This window comes from Diceros bicornis, chromosome 9 (assembly GCF_020826845.1).
Source record: "Diceros bicornis minor isolate mBicDic1 chromosome 9, mDicBic1.mat.cur, whole genome shotgun sequence".
NCBI classification, from domain to species: domain Eukaryota; kingdom Metazoa; phylum Chordata; class Mammalia; order Perissodactyla; family Rhinocerotidae; genus Diceros; species Diceros bicornis.
Genome location: NC_080748.1, coordinates 3,952,258 through 3,968,109, shown reverse-complemented (window position 1 = coordinate 3,968,109; position 15,852 = coordinate 3,952,258). Strand labels below are relative to the sequence as shown.

General features: G+C 39.3%; 1 protein-coding gene across 6 annotated transcripts in view; it reads left to right on the top strand.

Moving 5' to 3' along the window:
• The first annotated feature begins 2,522 nt into the window (after positions 1–2,522).
• CENPJ (centromere protein J) overlaps positions 2,523–15,852 on the top strand; it is a 72,140-nt gene continuing 58,810 nt past the window's right edge. For 2 of the 6 annotated variants that reach the window (XM_058547778.1, XM_058547774.1), the window contains exons 1-3: positions 2,524–2,899; positions 8,275–8,791; positions 9,313–9,436. In XM_058547778.1, coding sequence (XP_058403761.1) covers positions 8,345–8,791; positions 9,313–9,436 — 571 coding nt within the window. In that variant the 5' untranslated portion in view covers positions 2,524–2,899; positions 8,275–8,344. Of the gene's footprint in view, positions 2,900–7,407; positions 7,623–8,274; positions 8,792–9,312; positions 9,437–15,852 lie in introns of all 6 variants that reach the window. The other 4 variants (XM_058547777.1, XM_058547779.1, XM_058547775.1 and 1 more) reach the window with 4 other exon arrangements.

Here is a 15,852-nt window from a genome sequence, read left to right as displayed (position 1 = left end):
TGCATCTCTCAGTGTATCTCCCTGACCTACCAGTCACCCTTTCTAGCTGGATGACATGGGCATGGGGATGATCCCTCAGCCAGGCCTGCAGTTCTGTCCTCTCTTGACAGAGCAGTCACTGCTACCACTAGTCCAGCAATGAAAAGTTCTCAACTTTGAATATCTTTCATACCCAGATCAACTATGTTAAAATATTATCAAATAATTTGAGAAAACATAGTATTATTTTGTATCTTGCAAAACCATTTGACATAACCTGTAGTGCTGGGCTTTGGCAGACAAAGTGAGTTCATTAATAGTTGAAGTCATGATACAGATGAAAGCACTTTGATAGATATGTTTATAGTATAGATTGTGGTGACAGTTTCATAGGTGAATACTAATCTTCAAACTTATCAAGTTATATACATTATATGTATAGCTTTTTGTATGACAATCATACCTCAATAAAGTGGTTAAAAATAATGAAAGCACCTCCTGCTCATTAAATTTTTACTACATGGTAGGTGTTTGCCAAGTTTTTGTATATTTTTCTTTTAATTTAATCTTCTTGACAATCCAATGAGGTAGGTACTATTGTCATCCTCATTTTGCAGATGAGAAGACTGAGTTTCTGAGAGATTGAGTGCTGAAGATTTCAAAGCTCTTTGTAAGTTGTCAAGGTAGCATTTGATCCCAGGCCTGCCTGACTCCAAAACATGGGCTCTTAATCATTACATTACAGTGCCCTCCTGCCTCCTATGATGGCATAAAGGATTTATCAGAATGGATAATTCGTGGTTAAAACTCCTGTATGGAGCTATTAGTCTAATTTTTCTCTACATCAATACTTGAAGATGCAACTAGGATAGAGCAGCTCATAAGGTTGAATCTTTCATTGTCTGGCAGAGTAGAAGCTGGAAGTTCTCCCCTCTACCTCTTCTGCCTTGTATTGGATTTTGAGGACCCTTCAAGCTTCGTGGGCTGTTTTGAAGATTACCTGGGCTACAGGTGAACACTTATATATTAGAAACTTAATTTAACATCCAGTTAAAACTTGAGTGTGGTAAAAGACCCATTTATTCAACCAACAAGCAATGTGGTACTACATAATACATTAGAACAAAAATATAGGAATAAAATATATGCACAAAAAGGAGAGGATAATGTGACTGTCTTAAAAGATACACATTTTAAGAAACATTATTAGACTTTTGGGCATGCTTTCAAGGCAAAGGACTATAATAAATGAAGATGAGCATTTGGGTCCTTGTAAGGCATGTGAAATAGTTGTGTGATCTTCATAGTCTTGGGCTTTGGTTTCCTCATCCATAAGGAAAATTTAAAAAAAAGAAAAAAGAGGGAAAACCAAAACCTTGATTTAGGGAAGAAGGACTATTTTTGAAGAAGATAGTAAAACAATTTGGGGAGGGGGGGTGGATTTCTAGAAAAGTGTTTTTTTTTTTTTAATAACTTTATTTATTTATTTTTCCCCCCAAAGCCCCAGCAGATAGTTCTACGTCAGCTGCACATCCTTCTAGTTGCTGTATGTGGGACGCGGCCTCAGCATAACTGGAGAAGCAGTGCCTCAGTTTGTACCCGGGATCCCAACCCGGTCCGCCAGCAGCGGAGCCCGCACACTTAGCCGCTAAGCCACCGGGCCGGCCCTAGAAAAGTATTTTTTAACTATCTTTAACTAGTGGTAGTTTGTTTCAGCTATTATACGGGTTGTTATAAATGGCACTTCATTTCACTTCTTTAAAAATATTACTTGGCTTACTGTTACTTAAACAAAACGAAGCCCAGGTATGTGCACCACAGTAACTTGCAGCGCCGTGTCTGCATCCACGCAGCACTCTGTGGTGGCAATTAGAAAACATTTTTTGAACTTTGCACTTTCAGTTTTCAAAATAAACAGTTTTAATACCTAATGGACACATACTTCCAAATCACGGATTACCTTACAAGAAAAGATGAGCGATGACTATTTTTGGAGTGAGTTCTCGCATGGTTACCTTTGCCTTACGAAATAGTGTCGCAGACTGCCTTTTTTTTTACCCTTTACTAAGTCACACCCAGCCAAAGCGGAAAACAAAGACAAAAAGTAAATGACTAAATAATGCCCAAACAGACCGACCATAAGCAGAAAGCTTCCCGCCCCATCCCCTTTGAAACCGTCGGTCTCTGAGTTGTTAGCTGAGCCTGCTCCCTGCCGCCCCAGGAACTCGGAGATTTACTTCTCGCGCAGGCTCTACCCTTAGTTTTTCATGCGGGAGGCAGGACGCTGCGGCCTGACCCGGAAGTGCACCCTGAAAACGGTTTTTGCCGTCCGCCCCGCCGCCCGCCCCCGGCCCAGGCGGAAGGCGCCTTGCGCCGAAGCCCCAGGTAACGTCGGCGCTGGCTCGTCGCTGGGAGCGGTAGTTTGCATGAGAACGGCGGCACCGCACGCAAGCGCAGAAGGGGGCTGGTGGGAACTACACTTCCCAGGAGTCCTCGGTCGGGGGCGGGGCGGGCCCGGGGGCGGGGCTCCGCCCGGGGGCGATGATTGTGGCGGCTCGTTCGTAATTGTAGCTGGCATTCCGGCCCTGCTCAGCGTGGATAGAGAGGCCGGGGGACTGCGGAGCGGTAATTCGTGGGCGAAAGGAGCCGCCGAGCTGGTGTGTTGGCTGTCCTGCACCCAAGAGGTCGGGTGGTGCGCGGAGGAGCCCGCTGGGGCTCGGGCGGACGTGGCGGGGGCTGTGCGGCCTCCAGCTCGGTGTCCGTCTCGGTCAACGCGGCGTCGCTCCCCTCGGGTCTCATCGCCTGCGGTTTGGGCCGTCCTTTAGCTGCTGCTGAGGAGCGCGGGGCGCCGTGTGCTCGGGCAGAGTGCCCTCCGTCCCCCGTGAGGCCGGCTCCCCCACCCGCGGCGAGCGCTTGTCCTGTAAGCCTGCTGCGGATTCGTTCGTGGCTCTCAAGGAGATGAATTTGGGGGACTGATAAATCACCTCCCAAACCAGCTAGCTGCTTTTCACGGTCTGAGGGTGGCTTTGGATTAACTCTTTGTATCCACATTTTCCCCTCACGATGCAAAGGATTTATCTTTTTATTTCCCCTGCTTTAAAGAATGTTTACATAGCACTCTTTGGAGGCTTCAAGCCTGTCGGTTTGTTTCATTACCCAGATGTCTGCATAATGAGTCCGTATACTAATCCTTTCTAGACATTTTGCTGCATATGCTCTCTTTACCAAGGCCTTAGTATCGGTAATAAATAGTATATTAAGATGAAACTATTTTTATACTGCATTTTGAAAGTAATTATGCTTTTCGGATTATAGGCGTGATATTGAAATGAGGGAATAGAGGATTTTTTTTTTGAGTGGGGGAAAGATGCAGATGTCTGAGTGCTGCATCACAACTGGTACTTGGACTTATCCGTCTAGTAGGGAACTTTTCTAGGCTTTGATGTTACAAAATGACTTTGTAGCTTGTCTCTTTTCTGAATTTGGATTTCAAGTGGTTCTTGCTAAGGTGATTTAAATTTAACCAAGGTTACTTGGTTGATTTTGATGAAAAATTGTTACGTTTTTAGATGGGCTTCCAACTCAGCAATGGAATTAGTTTGCTTAGAACAAATTTCTTTTTTTTTTTTTTCCCCTGAGGAAGATTCACCTTGAGCTAACATCTGTGCTAATCTTTCTCTATTTTATATGTGGGCCACCGCCACAGCATGGCTGACAGTAGTGTAGGTCTGCGCACCGGAATCTGAACCCATGAACCTGGGCTGCCAAAGCAGAGAGTGTAGAATTTAAATACTACTCCATGGGGCCAGCTCCCCAGAACAGATATTTAAAAATTATTCTGGAATATCCAGTAAAGTGCCCTAATCTTAAAGGTACAGCTCAAATTTATACACCAGTGTATTCACCACCCAGATGAGGAACACTTGCTGTCATCGGTGAAGGCAGAAGCCCCTTCCCAGTTTATGATACCACCCCCAGCTTCCTAGATAACCGTGATTCTAACTTCTGTACCTATCGATTTATTTTGCCTATTCTTGAAGTTCATATTAAATGCAAACATACAGTGCGTATTTATGTCAGACTTTGATTCAACATTACTCATTCATGTTGTTGCCTGTAGCAGCAGTTTTTTAAAATGCCTGAATAGCTGTGGTTTTCCAAGTGTGATATCAGTGAGAAAACAACTCACACTGCTGTTTTTGTCTTTGGTTATTGAATAGTTTGTAGGCATTCCTTTTGTTCCTAGAAAATCTTTAGTTGGAATTCACGTACAGTAAGTACTTGGTAAGCCTTTGTAAAACTCGTCCACAACTCAACGAGGGCACATTGGCAAAAAACAATATCATTAAGTTTACTGCCTTCTGTATCTTTCAACAGTTCCATAAGCTGGTGATTCATAGTATTTGCATATACATACTGAACAATTTTAACAACTATCTAGTGATACTGTTCTAGAATTCTGCTTCAGAATATGGAGCACAAGTATTTTCAATGTGTCATACAGTGGAACAAAGCAACAAGGGAAACAGCAGTCTCTTGTTTTAAAATTTTATTAAATCCGGATTTTTGACGTAATAAAATGACACCATCTGTCTTTCAGTTCTTCAGTCACATTAGCCACATTTCAGGTGCTCAATAGCCATATATAACTAGTAGCTACCACCATATTGGACAGCACAAGGCTATGTAATTATATATTTTTGTCTTTCTTTCTCATCTGTTATACACTGCTTTGCACTTTGCCTTTGTCAATTAACAGTATATCTTGGATATATTCATTACTTCCGGATCAGTACTTAATGAGCTTACTTGTTCTCTTTAATAGTTGCATGATATGAATACCATAATTAGCTGGTCCCCTGTTATTGGACATTTAAGGTAATTTCAGTTTATTAAAAATATTGTGAACTTGTGCCAATATAGCACAAAATGCCTAGATGTGAGATTGAGGAGTCAAAGTTTTTGTGCCTTTACAGTTTGGATAGATGTTGTCCAATTGCCCTCCAAAAGATTGTACCAATTTACATTTCCAAGTAACATTTTATGAAAGAGTTCCTCTTCCACACTGGGTATTATCAAATTTTAGTCTTTGCCAAGCCAATATGTGAAAAATAGTATGTTGTTACTGTTTTAATTTCTATTCAGTTGAACGAGGATGAGCATATTTTAATGTTTGAGCATCTATATTTCTTTTTCTGTTTTTATCTTTTGTGTGTTTATGTTTTTTAGACACTAGATATGAAGCTAAATACATATTTGTTTGCTTCCAAATTGCCGTTTTCATTTCACTTTGGTTATATATATTTTGCTGTATTATACTGATAAAGTTTGTCAGAATTTTGTCTAAAACTAATGTGAGATGTCATTCCACTTAGGTACTAGATCTCATCTCTCCTCTCAAAGACATGGCTATAGCAGTTCTCTCCTCCCTCTATTCTCATCGGCCTACAAACATGCTTTTATTTCTCTTTTTCTTTTTTTGCTGAAGAAGATTGTCCCTGAGCTAACATCTGTGCCAGTCTTCCTCTGTTTGTATGTGGGTCACCGCCACAGCGTGGCTGACGAATAGTTTGGGTCTGTGTCCAGGATCCGAACCCGCAAACCCCGGCTGCCAAAGTGGAGTGCGCCAAACTCAACCACTAGGTGGCGGGGCTGGACCGTTTCTCCTGCCTTAAAAAAAAAAATCTCTCTTCACCCTGCTTTCCTGTGCAGCTACTGTTCTATTTATTTCCTTCCCTTTATAACAAAACTCTTGGAAAGAATTAGCTATATTCACTCTCTCCAATTTCTTATTCTTTCATGTATCCCCTTAATTCAAGCTTTTGTGACCCCCCCCCCCACACAAGCTGAAATTATCATGACCTTTGCTTTGCCAAATTCCAAGGTCAGTTCTCAGTGCTCCTCACCTTTCATCTATTAACAGCATTTAACTCAACCCTTTCTTCCTTAAACACTGCCTTCATTTGGCTTCAAAGACACTACGCTTTTTACGTCTTTTCTTTTTTCTCTACCCTCAATCCTTTAGTGATCTCATCCAGTGTTAAGGCTTTAAATACCATGTATATGCTAAGGATTCCCACATTTATGCTTCACAGCCTTGGCCTCATCCATGAATTCCATTCTTGTGTGTCCAGCTGCCTACATGATGTCTCTTGGGACGTCTGATAGACGTCTTAAAATGTCCTAAATTCAGCTTTTGATCTCTCACTCCGCCAAACCTGTTACATCCCCAGTTTTCCCCATTTCAGTTAATGGCAACTCTGTTCTTCTAGTTGCTCTGCCAGAAAATTTTAAAGAATGAAGGGGAAGATCCCAGTGGCCTCTGGAGGTTTGGTAGACAATAAAGGAGCCAGGTGTAGGTTATGTAGTCTGATCATATGAGTTTCAAAATTGGGTGCTTTTTATGGTAGAGGAAGGGAGAATAGTCTAGAAGCAAAAAAGAACAATAAGGAAAACACATATTTTACTTTCAGACCCAGTGGTACAAGGGTATGAGCTCGATAGGAAGAAGTTTTCTCAGGGAGGTGAGAGAAGAGGTTAAGGATAATAGATTTTGCTGGTGATGGAGAGTGTTTTGGCATTGGGGATGCTTGGGAAATGGAGACAGAATAAGGCATGTGCATGGAGATTAGAGTATAAGAGATAAAGTGTGGCTTGGGAGCCACGGCCTTCTGGTGTAAATCTCTTTGTTCTCTACTCTCTAAATCTCTTCATCTCACATGAAGAGATTAATCCTGGAGAATTCAAAGTAGGTAGTTGTGATGGGACCCTGACAACTGGTGGGTTTCTGGAGGAAGGGGGCATTGGTGGGGCATCCTGCAGATGAAGGCTGTAAAGTCTGGGTGGCTGGCTCTTGCTCTGCCCCTTGTAGCTGCACCCTTTGCTCCTTCTCCGCCACCAGGTCCTTAATTTACTCCTTTAAATGAAGCCTCCCTGTCCAGCCTGTCTAAATTGGCAATCTCCTTCCCCAACATGGCTTTTATTTTTCTCCTTAGCACTTATTACTATTTAACATATTATATAATTTACTTCTGTGTGTGTGAATTTTCCCCACTAGACTCTGACTTATTAACTGCTGTATAGCCAGTGCCTAAAACAGTATTTGGCACAGGTAAGAACTCAATAAGTGTTAGTTGAGTAAAATCAGACATACAAAGGAGGAAGAGCTTATCGTCTCTGTGATGTCCCATTTAAGTTTCTCTATTGCACTGTGGCAGAGTTACACTCGGAATTTCATTATTTTAGAGTATGATTCATACAGAGTAGCTGTCCTATGGTATGAGCCAATGTAATTTTTAGTGTTGAGCATTGAATGAACACAAATAATACTTTATAATGCTGAATTTATTTTCAGTAATATAAGCTTAGTTCTGATTTAATTTTAACTTAATTTTAGCAAATATTTATCAAGTTTCTCCTGTCTGCCAGGAGTTAATGATCTTAGGCAATGGTGAATATACAGATATCTTCAAGGAACTCACAACTTCGTAGATTATGAACACAAGAGCAACATAGCACTAATACTGAGATGAATGCCAAAATAGTGATGTCAGAGACCACTGGAATACAGATGAGGGACTGCCTGGTGGACGAAGGGTTAGAACGAAGATGAGGGAGGAAGGGACAGCAGGAAACAGTGCTAGGTAAAGTCTTGGGGTGGTGGTGACTTTTGTTCTGGAACTAGGGAGAACACAGGCTCCCCAGTTGGGCAAAGAAGCAATGTTGGAGGAGGGTCAGAAGCATGAAAGTGCTTAATGTGGGTAATACTTGATATTGATAGTGGCTTTTTTTTCCTTTGATAATCAAATAGTTTAAAGATTTTATTTATTTATTTTTTTCCCCAAAGCCCCAGTAGATAGTTGTATGTCATAGTTGCACATCCTTCTAGTTGCTGTATGTGGGATGCGGCCTCAGCATGGCCGGAGAAGCGGTGCGTCGGTGCGCGCCCGGGATCCAAACCCGGGCCGCCAGCAGTGGAGCGCACGCACTTAACCACTAAGCCACGGGGCCAGCCCCAATCAAATAGTTTAGAAGGTGCTTTTGCTCTTGTCAACTGATCTAGCACTTGTATAGTCATCGGCTATTAAATGATTAGATCAAAAAGGAATTTAGGTTTTTGATCCACTCAATTTGGATATTTTTAAGACTTTAAAAAAAACATGTAGCTTAATGCCCAATTGCTTTGCTAGTTAAAGTCTTTTGTATGTTAAATATTCAGTAGATTTTTGTGCTGGGTTGAGGTTTGGGTAGAATAGCTTTAACTAATACTTTTTGTTGGCTGTCTTCTTTCAACAGGTGTTGGAAATTATTAGCTCTTCTAGCTTTTACATGATTTAAAGACAATAGTGTTTGTCATTGGACTAAAATGTTCCTGATGCCAACCTCTTCAGAGTTAAATATTGGGCAGAACTTCTTAACTCAGTGGATGACCAATCCTTCTCGGGCTGGGGTCATATTAAATCGTGGATTTCCTATTTTGCAAGCCGACAAAGAGAATCGAGCAAATGTGAACATTTCTACCAACTTTCCTGTTAAAGCCACACATTTTTCAAATAGTTTCAGCTTTATAAGTGAAGAAGATTCACTTCGAGAAGAACAGAAGTTGGAGTATAACAGCCCTTACAAACTACAACCAGATAAATTTGAAGCACGTATAGTCTTTCCTTTAACTAAAGAGGGACTACCAATAGTGGCATGTCAGGATGCTCCTGGACAATGGGAATATGATAACAAAAATGACTTTATCTCAGATCTTGCAAGTGAATTCAAAGAAGTGGCTTGTAAAGACCCACTTTTCAAAAAGCTTGAACAGGTACAACAGGATTTGGCCTAAATGTGTCTTTGTGTCATTGCAGGTTTCTCTTTATGATGAAAAGTAACCTGTTGCAGGTTCTCTTTTTCTTCTCCTTTACTGTGAAATCCTCAAAATGCCAAATTTTGCCTTTTGCCTAATCAGAAACATTAAAACATGTTTAATGTGTAAGTCATAAATATCAAACTTAAGATAACAAAAACTAAATTAGAAATGGTTGATCAAATATTAGGGGGGAAATGTTGATCATAAATGTTCTGATACCTATCCTATTTTAAGAATCAAAGGATTTATATGACTTTTTCTGTTTCTTAGTTGAGATCATCGATATGGTTTCCTTCATAAAAAACTGGATTTTAGAGTTTTGGTGGCAGATTTAGTTCCTTAGGGATCCCTCTTTGAAACTCTTTATTAGAGAAGATATGAGAAGGGCGATCAAAGGGATTAAGATAAATGTAAGGAGCAAAGGTCCATAAAGAAATGTAAAGTTAGTTTAATAAAGTTATTTTATGTTTAAAAAGCTGAAAGAAGTACAACAGAAGAAGCAGGAACAACTGAAGAGGCAACAGTTAGAGCAGCTGCAGAGACTCATGGAAGAACAAGAGAGGGTGCTTTCTGTGGCGTCTGGGCAACATGCACTCCCAGGTACTGTTTGCTTACATAGGCTCTTCAGTTAGTACAATGGTAAACAGTCACATTTCTTACCGTTAGTTGTTTGACAGGTTATTTCTACTATTTCTTTCTTTTTTTTTTTTTTTTGTGAGGAAGATCAGCCCTGAGCTAACATCCATGCCAATCCTCCTCTTTTTGCTGAGGAAGACCAGCCCTGAGCTAACATTTATTGCCAATCCTCCTCCTTTCTTTTCCTTTTTCTCCCCAAAGCGCCAGTAGATAGTTGTACGTCATAGTTGCACATCCTTCTAGTTGCTGTATGTGGGACGTGGCCTCAGCATAGCCGGAGAAGCGGTGCCTTGGTGCGCGCCCGGATCTAAACCCGGGCCGCCAGTACTGGAGTGCGTGCACTTAACTGCTAAGCCATGGGGCCGGCCCCTGCCATTTCTTTATCACATGTTGCAAACTCCAATTTGTTTAGGGGCCAGGCAGATAACTGTGAAATGGTGGTGGTGTTGTATAATTGGGACAAGTGGGAGCTGTGCCATTCTGGAGCATTTGTGCCCTGCTTAAAGGCATTCACATTTATTTACAAAATAACATTTTAAAAAGACCTAGCAGAATAAAAGATCTAGAACCAAATTTGGCCTAGGGCTACTGGTTTACAACCTCTGCCTGATGAATGAAAAATTGCTCGGGGCTGTAAAGGTAAATATGTGTAAAAGCCATTCTGTTCAGCTGAAGAAACATACCAAAAATATTTTCTGTGGTAGTAGGTGACAGAATTCTTTTGTTGTATGTTGGATCAATTAATAGAATGCATGATGTGCTTATCAGGGGGGAGGAAACCTGTTGAAATGTGATCTGGAGCAGTGGTTTTAAAGTTTTTTGATCATACTGCATAGTAACAAAAACATTTTAAATCATGACTCTTAATTTCAAAGAAGTTTCATAAATCAGTCCTTATTTGTGTACCTGGCATGTAGCAAAGATACTTACTATTTTATTTATTCTATTCTATGTCATTAAAAAAAAAAATGCCAGTCATTACCTACCTGTTGCATCTAATGATAAAATTACTCATGGATTGTGTCCCATAGTTTGAAAAACAGTGACCTGGAGCAATGTGTTTGCTTTTTGGTGCGACTTTTTAGGAGACATACCTTATTGATTCAGGAAAGTGCCTGTTCTGTTCAGAGGTTGCACTGGGCATTGAGAATACAAAGAAGAAAAGACATTGGCAGATGAGTGTGCAAAATGTGGCTGGGTGAAACTGGGGAGTGGCGGTAGTTGTGATGAGAAATGTAGCAAATGAAGAATGGTATAGAGAAGTTGGATGTTCATCTTAGAGAATGTGGTGTGTATCTTGAAAGAGTTGAATGGTTCAGGGCTCCTTTATGGAATACATAAAAAGAATAATCAAGATCACCTAAATAACAGCCTGTGATCCTTTTTAAGGTAGAAATAGCACTATGGTAGGGCAATAGGGAAGCACATTTCAAAGCTATTAATATAAGAATTAGCCCCATTCAGTTATGTCGCTTTAGGGCAGTGGTTTAGAGTAGCGGTTTCACACTTTTTAGTCTCATGACCCCTTAACACTCTTAAATTATTGAGGACCGCAAAGAGCTTTTGTTATATGGGGGGCTGTAGTTATTGATATTTACTGTATTAGAAATTAAAACTGAGAAATTGAAAAACGAATTCATTTAAAATAATAACCAATTACATGTTATCAGAAATAACATTTTTTAATGAAAAAACTTTTCTAAAAAATTAGAAGAACGGCATTGTTTTATGTTTTTGAAAATCTCTACCTTCTGGCTTAAAAGAACTCAGCTGATTCTCGTTATCTACTTCTGCATTCGATCTCTTGAGTTATGTTATTTCGGTTAAAGTGTGTGAAGAAAAATCCAGCCTCACATGGATATGTAATTGGAAAAAGGAGAGAGTATTTTAATAGCCTTTTCAAATAATTCTGCTTATTTCTTTGATGTTGCGCCCAAACTCAGCAAGTGGTCATTTCTTAGCGATTATGCTCAGTGTGGGATATGAAATCATATTAATGAATTATTTGTACTCTATTACATTAAAATATATTGGAATATCTTGGCATTTTGAATGGATCTTTCATCTTGCATGATTTGGTAAAATCACGCAGTGGTTATTTGGAAAACAGTGGTTTACTGAGATATGTAGGTCTTTAACATATTGACATATTTCCTTATATAATATCAAAAAATTATATCCATTAGTATCACTAATGGATCTCATGATAAAAATCTTAAAGTATTATAAAGCTGTCAAGCTTGTGGTGGTGGACGTGTTTCTAAAATACAAATTTTTACTTGAAAGTTCAAATTTTATCATTAGCAACAAATATTGTCAGTTATTTTCCTTGAAGGGACTGGCTCACTTGTTTCAATTTTGAGAAAATGTCTGCCAAGTACCAAGGTTTAAATCATCGTAATTTGTCGTTTATTGTTTCAGGTAAAAATGATGTTCCTTGAAAGAAGTAGCTAGTCGAACTTACAACTACACAGAAAATTACACAACCATCTGTTGGTTTACAGCAGAAGTGATTTATGCATACTTCTCATTTTGTCCTATAGAATGTTCAAAAGACATGTACTCAAGGCTTGAGATTTAATAAAAAAATTAATACTTTTTGCTATTTCATCTAGGACATTCTTAAGTAAAACTTTTTTTTTAAACTGCAAGTGCATGGTGATGATAAATACAGTGACTGCTAGCATAGATGGATGCTGCTGTCCTGCTGTCTTGCTTTTGAGTGACGGCACCAGGAGTTTCCATTTTGTTTTTGCACCATCAGTGCATATTCAGCACAATGAAAAAGGCAAATACTATCTTAGTATTTTTTTTTTATTATGGATGTCTTAATAGTTTATAACATTGTGAAATTTTAGTTGAACATTATTATTTGTCAGTCACCATATAAATGTGTCCCTTCACCCCTTGGGCCAACTCCACAACCCCCTTGCCCCTGGTAACCACCATACAGTTCTCTCTATCCGTATGTTGGTTTATCTTCCATATATGAGTGAAATCATGTGGTGTTTGTCTTTCTGTCTCTGGCTTATTTCACTTAACGTAATACCTGCCATGTCCGTCCATGTTCTTGCAAATGGGAAAATTTTGTGTTTTTTTGATGGCTGAGTAGTATTCCGTTGTATATATATACCAGGTCTTCTTTATCCAATCATCAGTCGAGGGCCACTTGGGTTGCTTGCACTTCTTGGCTACAGTGAATGATGCTGCAATGAACGTAGGGGTGCATAAGCCTCTTTGAATTGTTGATTTCAGGTTCATTGGATAGATACCCAGTAGTGGGATAGCTGAATCAAAAGGTATTTCTATTTTTAATTTTTTTTGTGTGTGTGAGGAAGATCAGCCCTGAGCTAACATCTGCCAATCCTCTTCTTTTTTTGCTGAGGAAGACTGGCCCTGGGCTAGCATCCATGCCCATCCTCCTCTACTTTATATGGGACGCCGCCACAGCATGGCTTGCCAAGCAGTGCGTTGGTGCATGCCCGGGATCCGAACCAGCCAACCCCGGGCCGCTGCAGCGGAGCGTGTGCACTTACCCACTTGTGCCACTGGGCCGGCCCCTCGTTGCCTATTTGGATTCCTTTTATTCCTTTTTCTTGCCTAATTGCTCTGGCTAAAACCTCCAGTACTATGTTGAATAAGAGTGGCAAGAGTGGGCACCCTTGTCTTGTTCCTGTTCTCAGAGGAATGGCTTTCAGTTTTTTCCCATTGAGTATGGTGTTGGCTGTGGGTTTGTCATATATGGCCTTTATTATGTTGAAGTACTTTCCTTCTATAGCCGATTTGTTGAGAGTTTTTGTCATAAATGAATGTTAGATCTTGTCAAATGCCTTCTCTGCATCTATTGGGATGATCATGTGGTTTTTATTCTTTGTTCTGTTAATGTGGTGTATCACTTTGGTTGATTTGCAGATGTTGAACCATCCCTGTGTCTCTGGTATAAATCCCACTTGGTCATGGTGTATGGTCTTTTTAACATATTGCTGTATTCAGTTTGCCAATATTTTGTTGAAGATTTTTGCATCTGTGTTCATCAGCGATATTGGCCTGTAGTTTTCTGTCTTTGTATTGTCCTTGTCTGGCTTTGGTATCTAAGTGATATTGGCCTCTGAGAATGTGTTAGGAGGTGTTCCATCTTCCTCTATTTTTTGAAATAGTTTAAGAAGGATAGGTATTAAATCTTTGAATGTTTGGTAAAATTCTCCAGAGAAGCCATCTGGTCCTGGACTTTTATTTTTTGGGAGGTTTTTGATTACTGTTTCAATCTCTTTACTTGTGATTGGTCTAATCATATTCTCTATTTCTTCTTGGTTCAGTTTTGGGAAGTTGTATCAGTCTAAGAATTTATCCATTTCTTCTAGATTGTCCAACTTGTTGGCATATAGTTTTTCATAGTATTCTGTTATAATCTTTTCTATGTCTGTGGTATCTGTTGTAATTTCTCCTTTTTCATTTCTAATTTTATTTATTTGAGCGTTCTCCCTTCTTTTCTTAGTGAGTCTGACTAAGAGTTTGTCAATTTTGTTTATCTTCTGAAAGAACCAGCTCTTTGTTTCATTGATCCTTTCTACTCTTTTTTTGGTTTCAATTTCGTTTATTTCTGTTTTGAGTTTTATTATTTTTCTCATTCTGCTGACTTTGGGCTTTGTTCTTTTTCTAATTCTGTTAGGTGTAGTTTAAGGTTACTTATTTGGGATTTTTCTTGTTTGTTAAGGTGGGCCTCTATTGCTGTGAGTTTCCCTCTCAGGACTGCTTTTGCTACGTCCCATATGATTTGGTATGGTCTATATTCATTTTCATTTGTCTCCAGATATTTTTTGATTTCTCCTTTAAGTTCATCAGTGATCTATTGGTTGTTCAGTAGCATTTGTTTAATCTCCACATCTTTGTCACTTTCCCAGTTATTTTCTTGTAGTTGATTTCTAGTTTCATAGCATTGTGGTCAGAAAAGATGCTTGTTATGATTTCAATTTTCTTACATTTACAGAGGCGTGCATTGTTTCCCAGTGTATGGTCTATCCTTGAGAAAGTTCCATGCACACTTGAGAAGAATGTGTAGTCTGCTGTTTTTGGATGGAGTGCTCTGTATATGTCTATTAGGTCCATCTCTCTGGTTTTTCGTTTAAGTCCACTATTTCCTTATTGACTTTTTGTCTGGATGATCTATCTGTTGATGTAAGTGGGGTATTAAGATCCCCTACTATTATTGTGGTGGTGTTAATATCTCCTTTTAGGTTTGTTAGTAGTTGCTTTATGTACTTTGATGCTCCTGTGTTGGGTGCATATGTATTTGTAATTGATATGTCTTCTTGGTGGAGTGTTCCTTTTGTCATTATAGTTTGCCCCTCTTTGTCTCTCATCACCGTTCTTATCTTGAAGTCAACTTTGTCTGATATAAGTATGGCAACACCTGCTTTCTTTTGTGTGCCATTAGCTTGGAGTATTGTCTTCCATCCTTTCACTCTGAGCCTCTGTTTATCGTTAGAGCTGAGATGTGTTTCCTGGGGGCAGCATATTGTTGGGTCTTGTTTTTTAATTCATCTCTCTGCTCTGTGTCTTTTGATAGGAGAATTCAATCTGTTTACATTTAGAGTGATATTGATATATGAGGGCTTAATGTTGCCTATTTTTTCGTTCATTTTCTGGTTCTTTTGCCTTTCCTTTGTTTCTCGTCCCATGTATTTCAGACTACCAATTCAATTTGGTAGTTCTGTATGATGATTCTTTTAGTTTTCTCTTTATTTATCATATGTGTCTTTGTTCTGATTATTTGTTTAGTGGTTACCATGAGGTTTGTATAAAAAAATCTCGTGAATAAGATAGTCTATATATTATCTGATGACCTCTTATTTCCTTAGACTAAATCTATTTGGTCTCTTTCCTCTTCCCCTTCTAAGTTATTATTGTCACAACTTACTCCCTCTTGTGTTGTGAGTCTGTGTTTAAAGTGATGAGTTTATATTTATTTTTGGTGTTTTCCTTCCCTTAATCTTTGATTTTGGTAATTAAGTGTTTGCTGATCTATTCTGATAGAGAGCTGCTATTTTTTTTATTTTCTCTGCCTATTTTTCTCCTTGCGCAAACCTTTGTATCCCCTTCTCTTTTTATTTTCAGATGTGAGGACCTTCTTGAGCACTTCTTGTAGTGGGAGTCTTGTGGCAGTGAACTCCCTCAGCTTTCATTTATCTGGGAAAGTTATTATTTATCCATCATATCTGAAGGATATTTTTGCTGGATAGAGTATTTTTGCTGAAAGTTTTTATCTTTCAGAGTTTTGAATATATCATTCCAGTCGCTCCTACTCTGTAAAGTTTCTGTTGAGAAATCTGCTGAGAGAGTGTTGGGAATTCCTTTGTACATTATTTTTTTTGTCTAGCTGC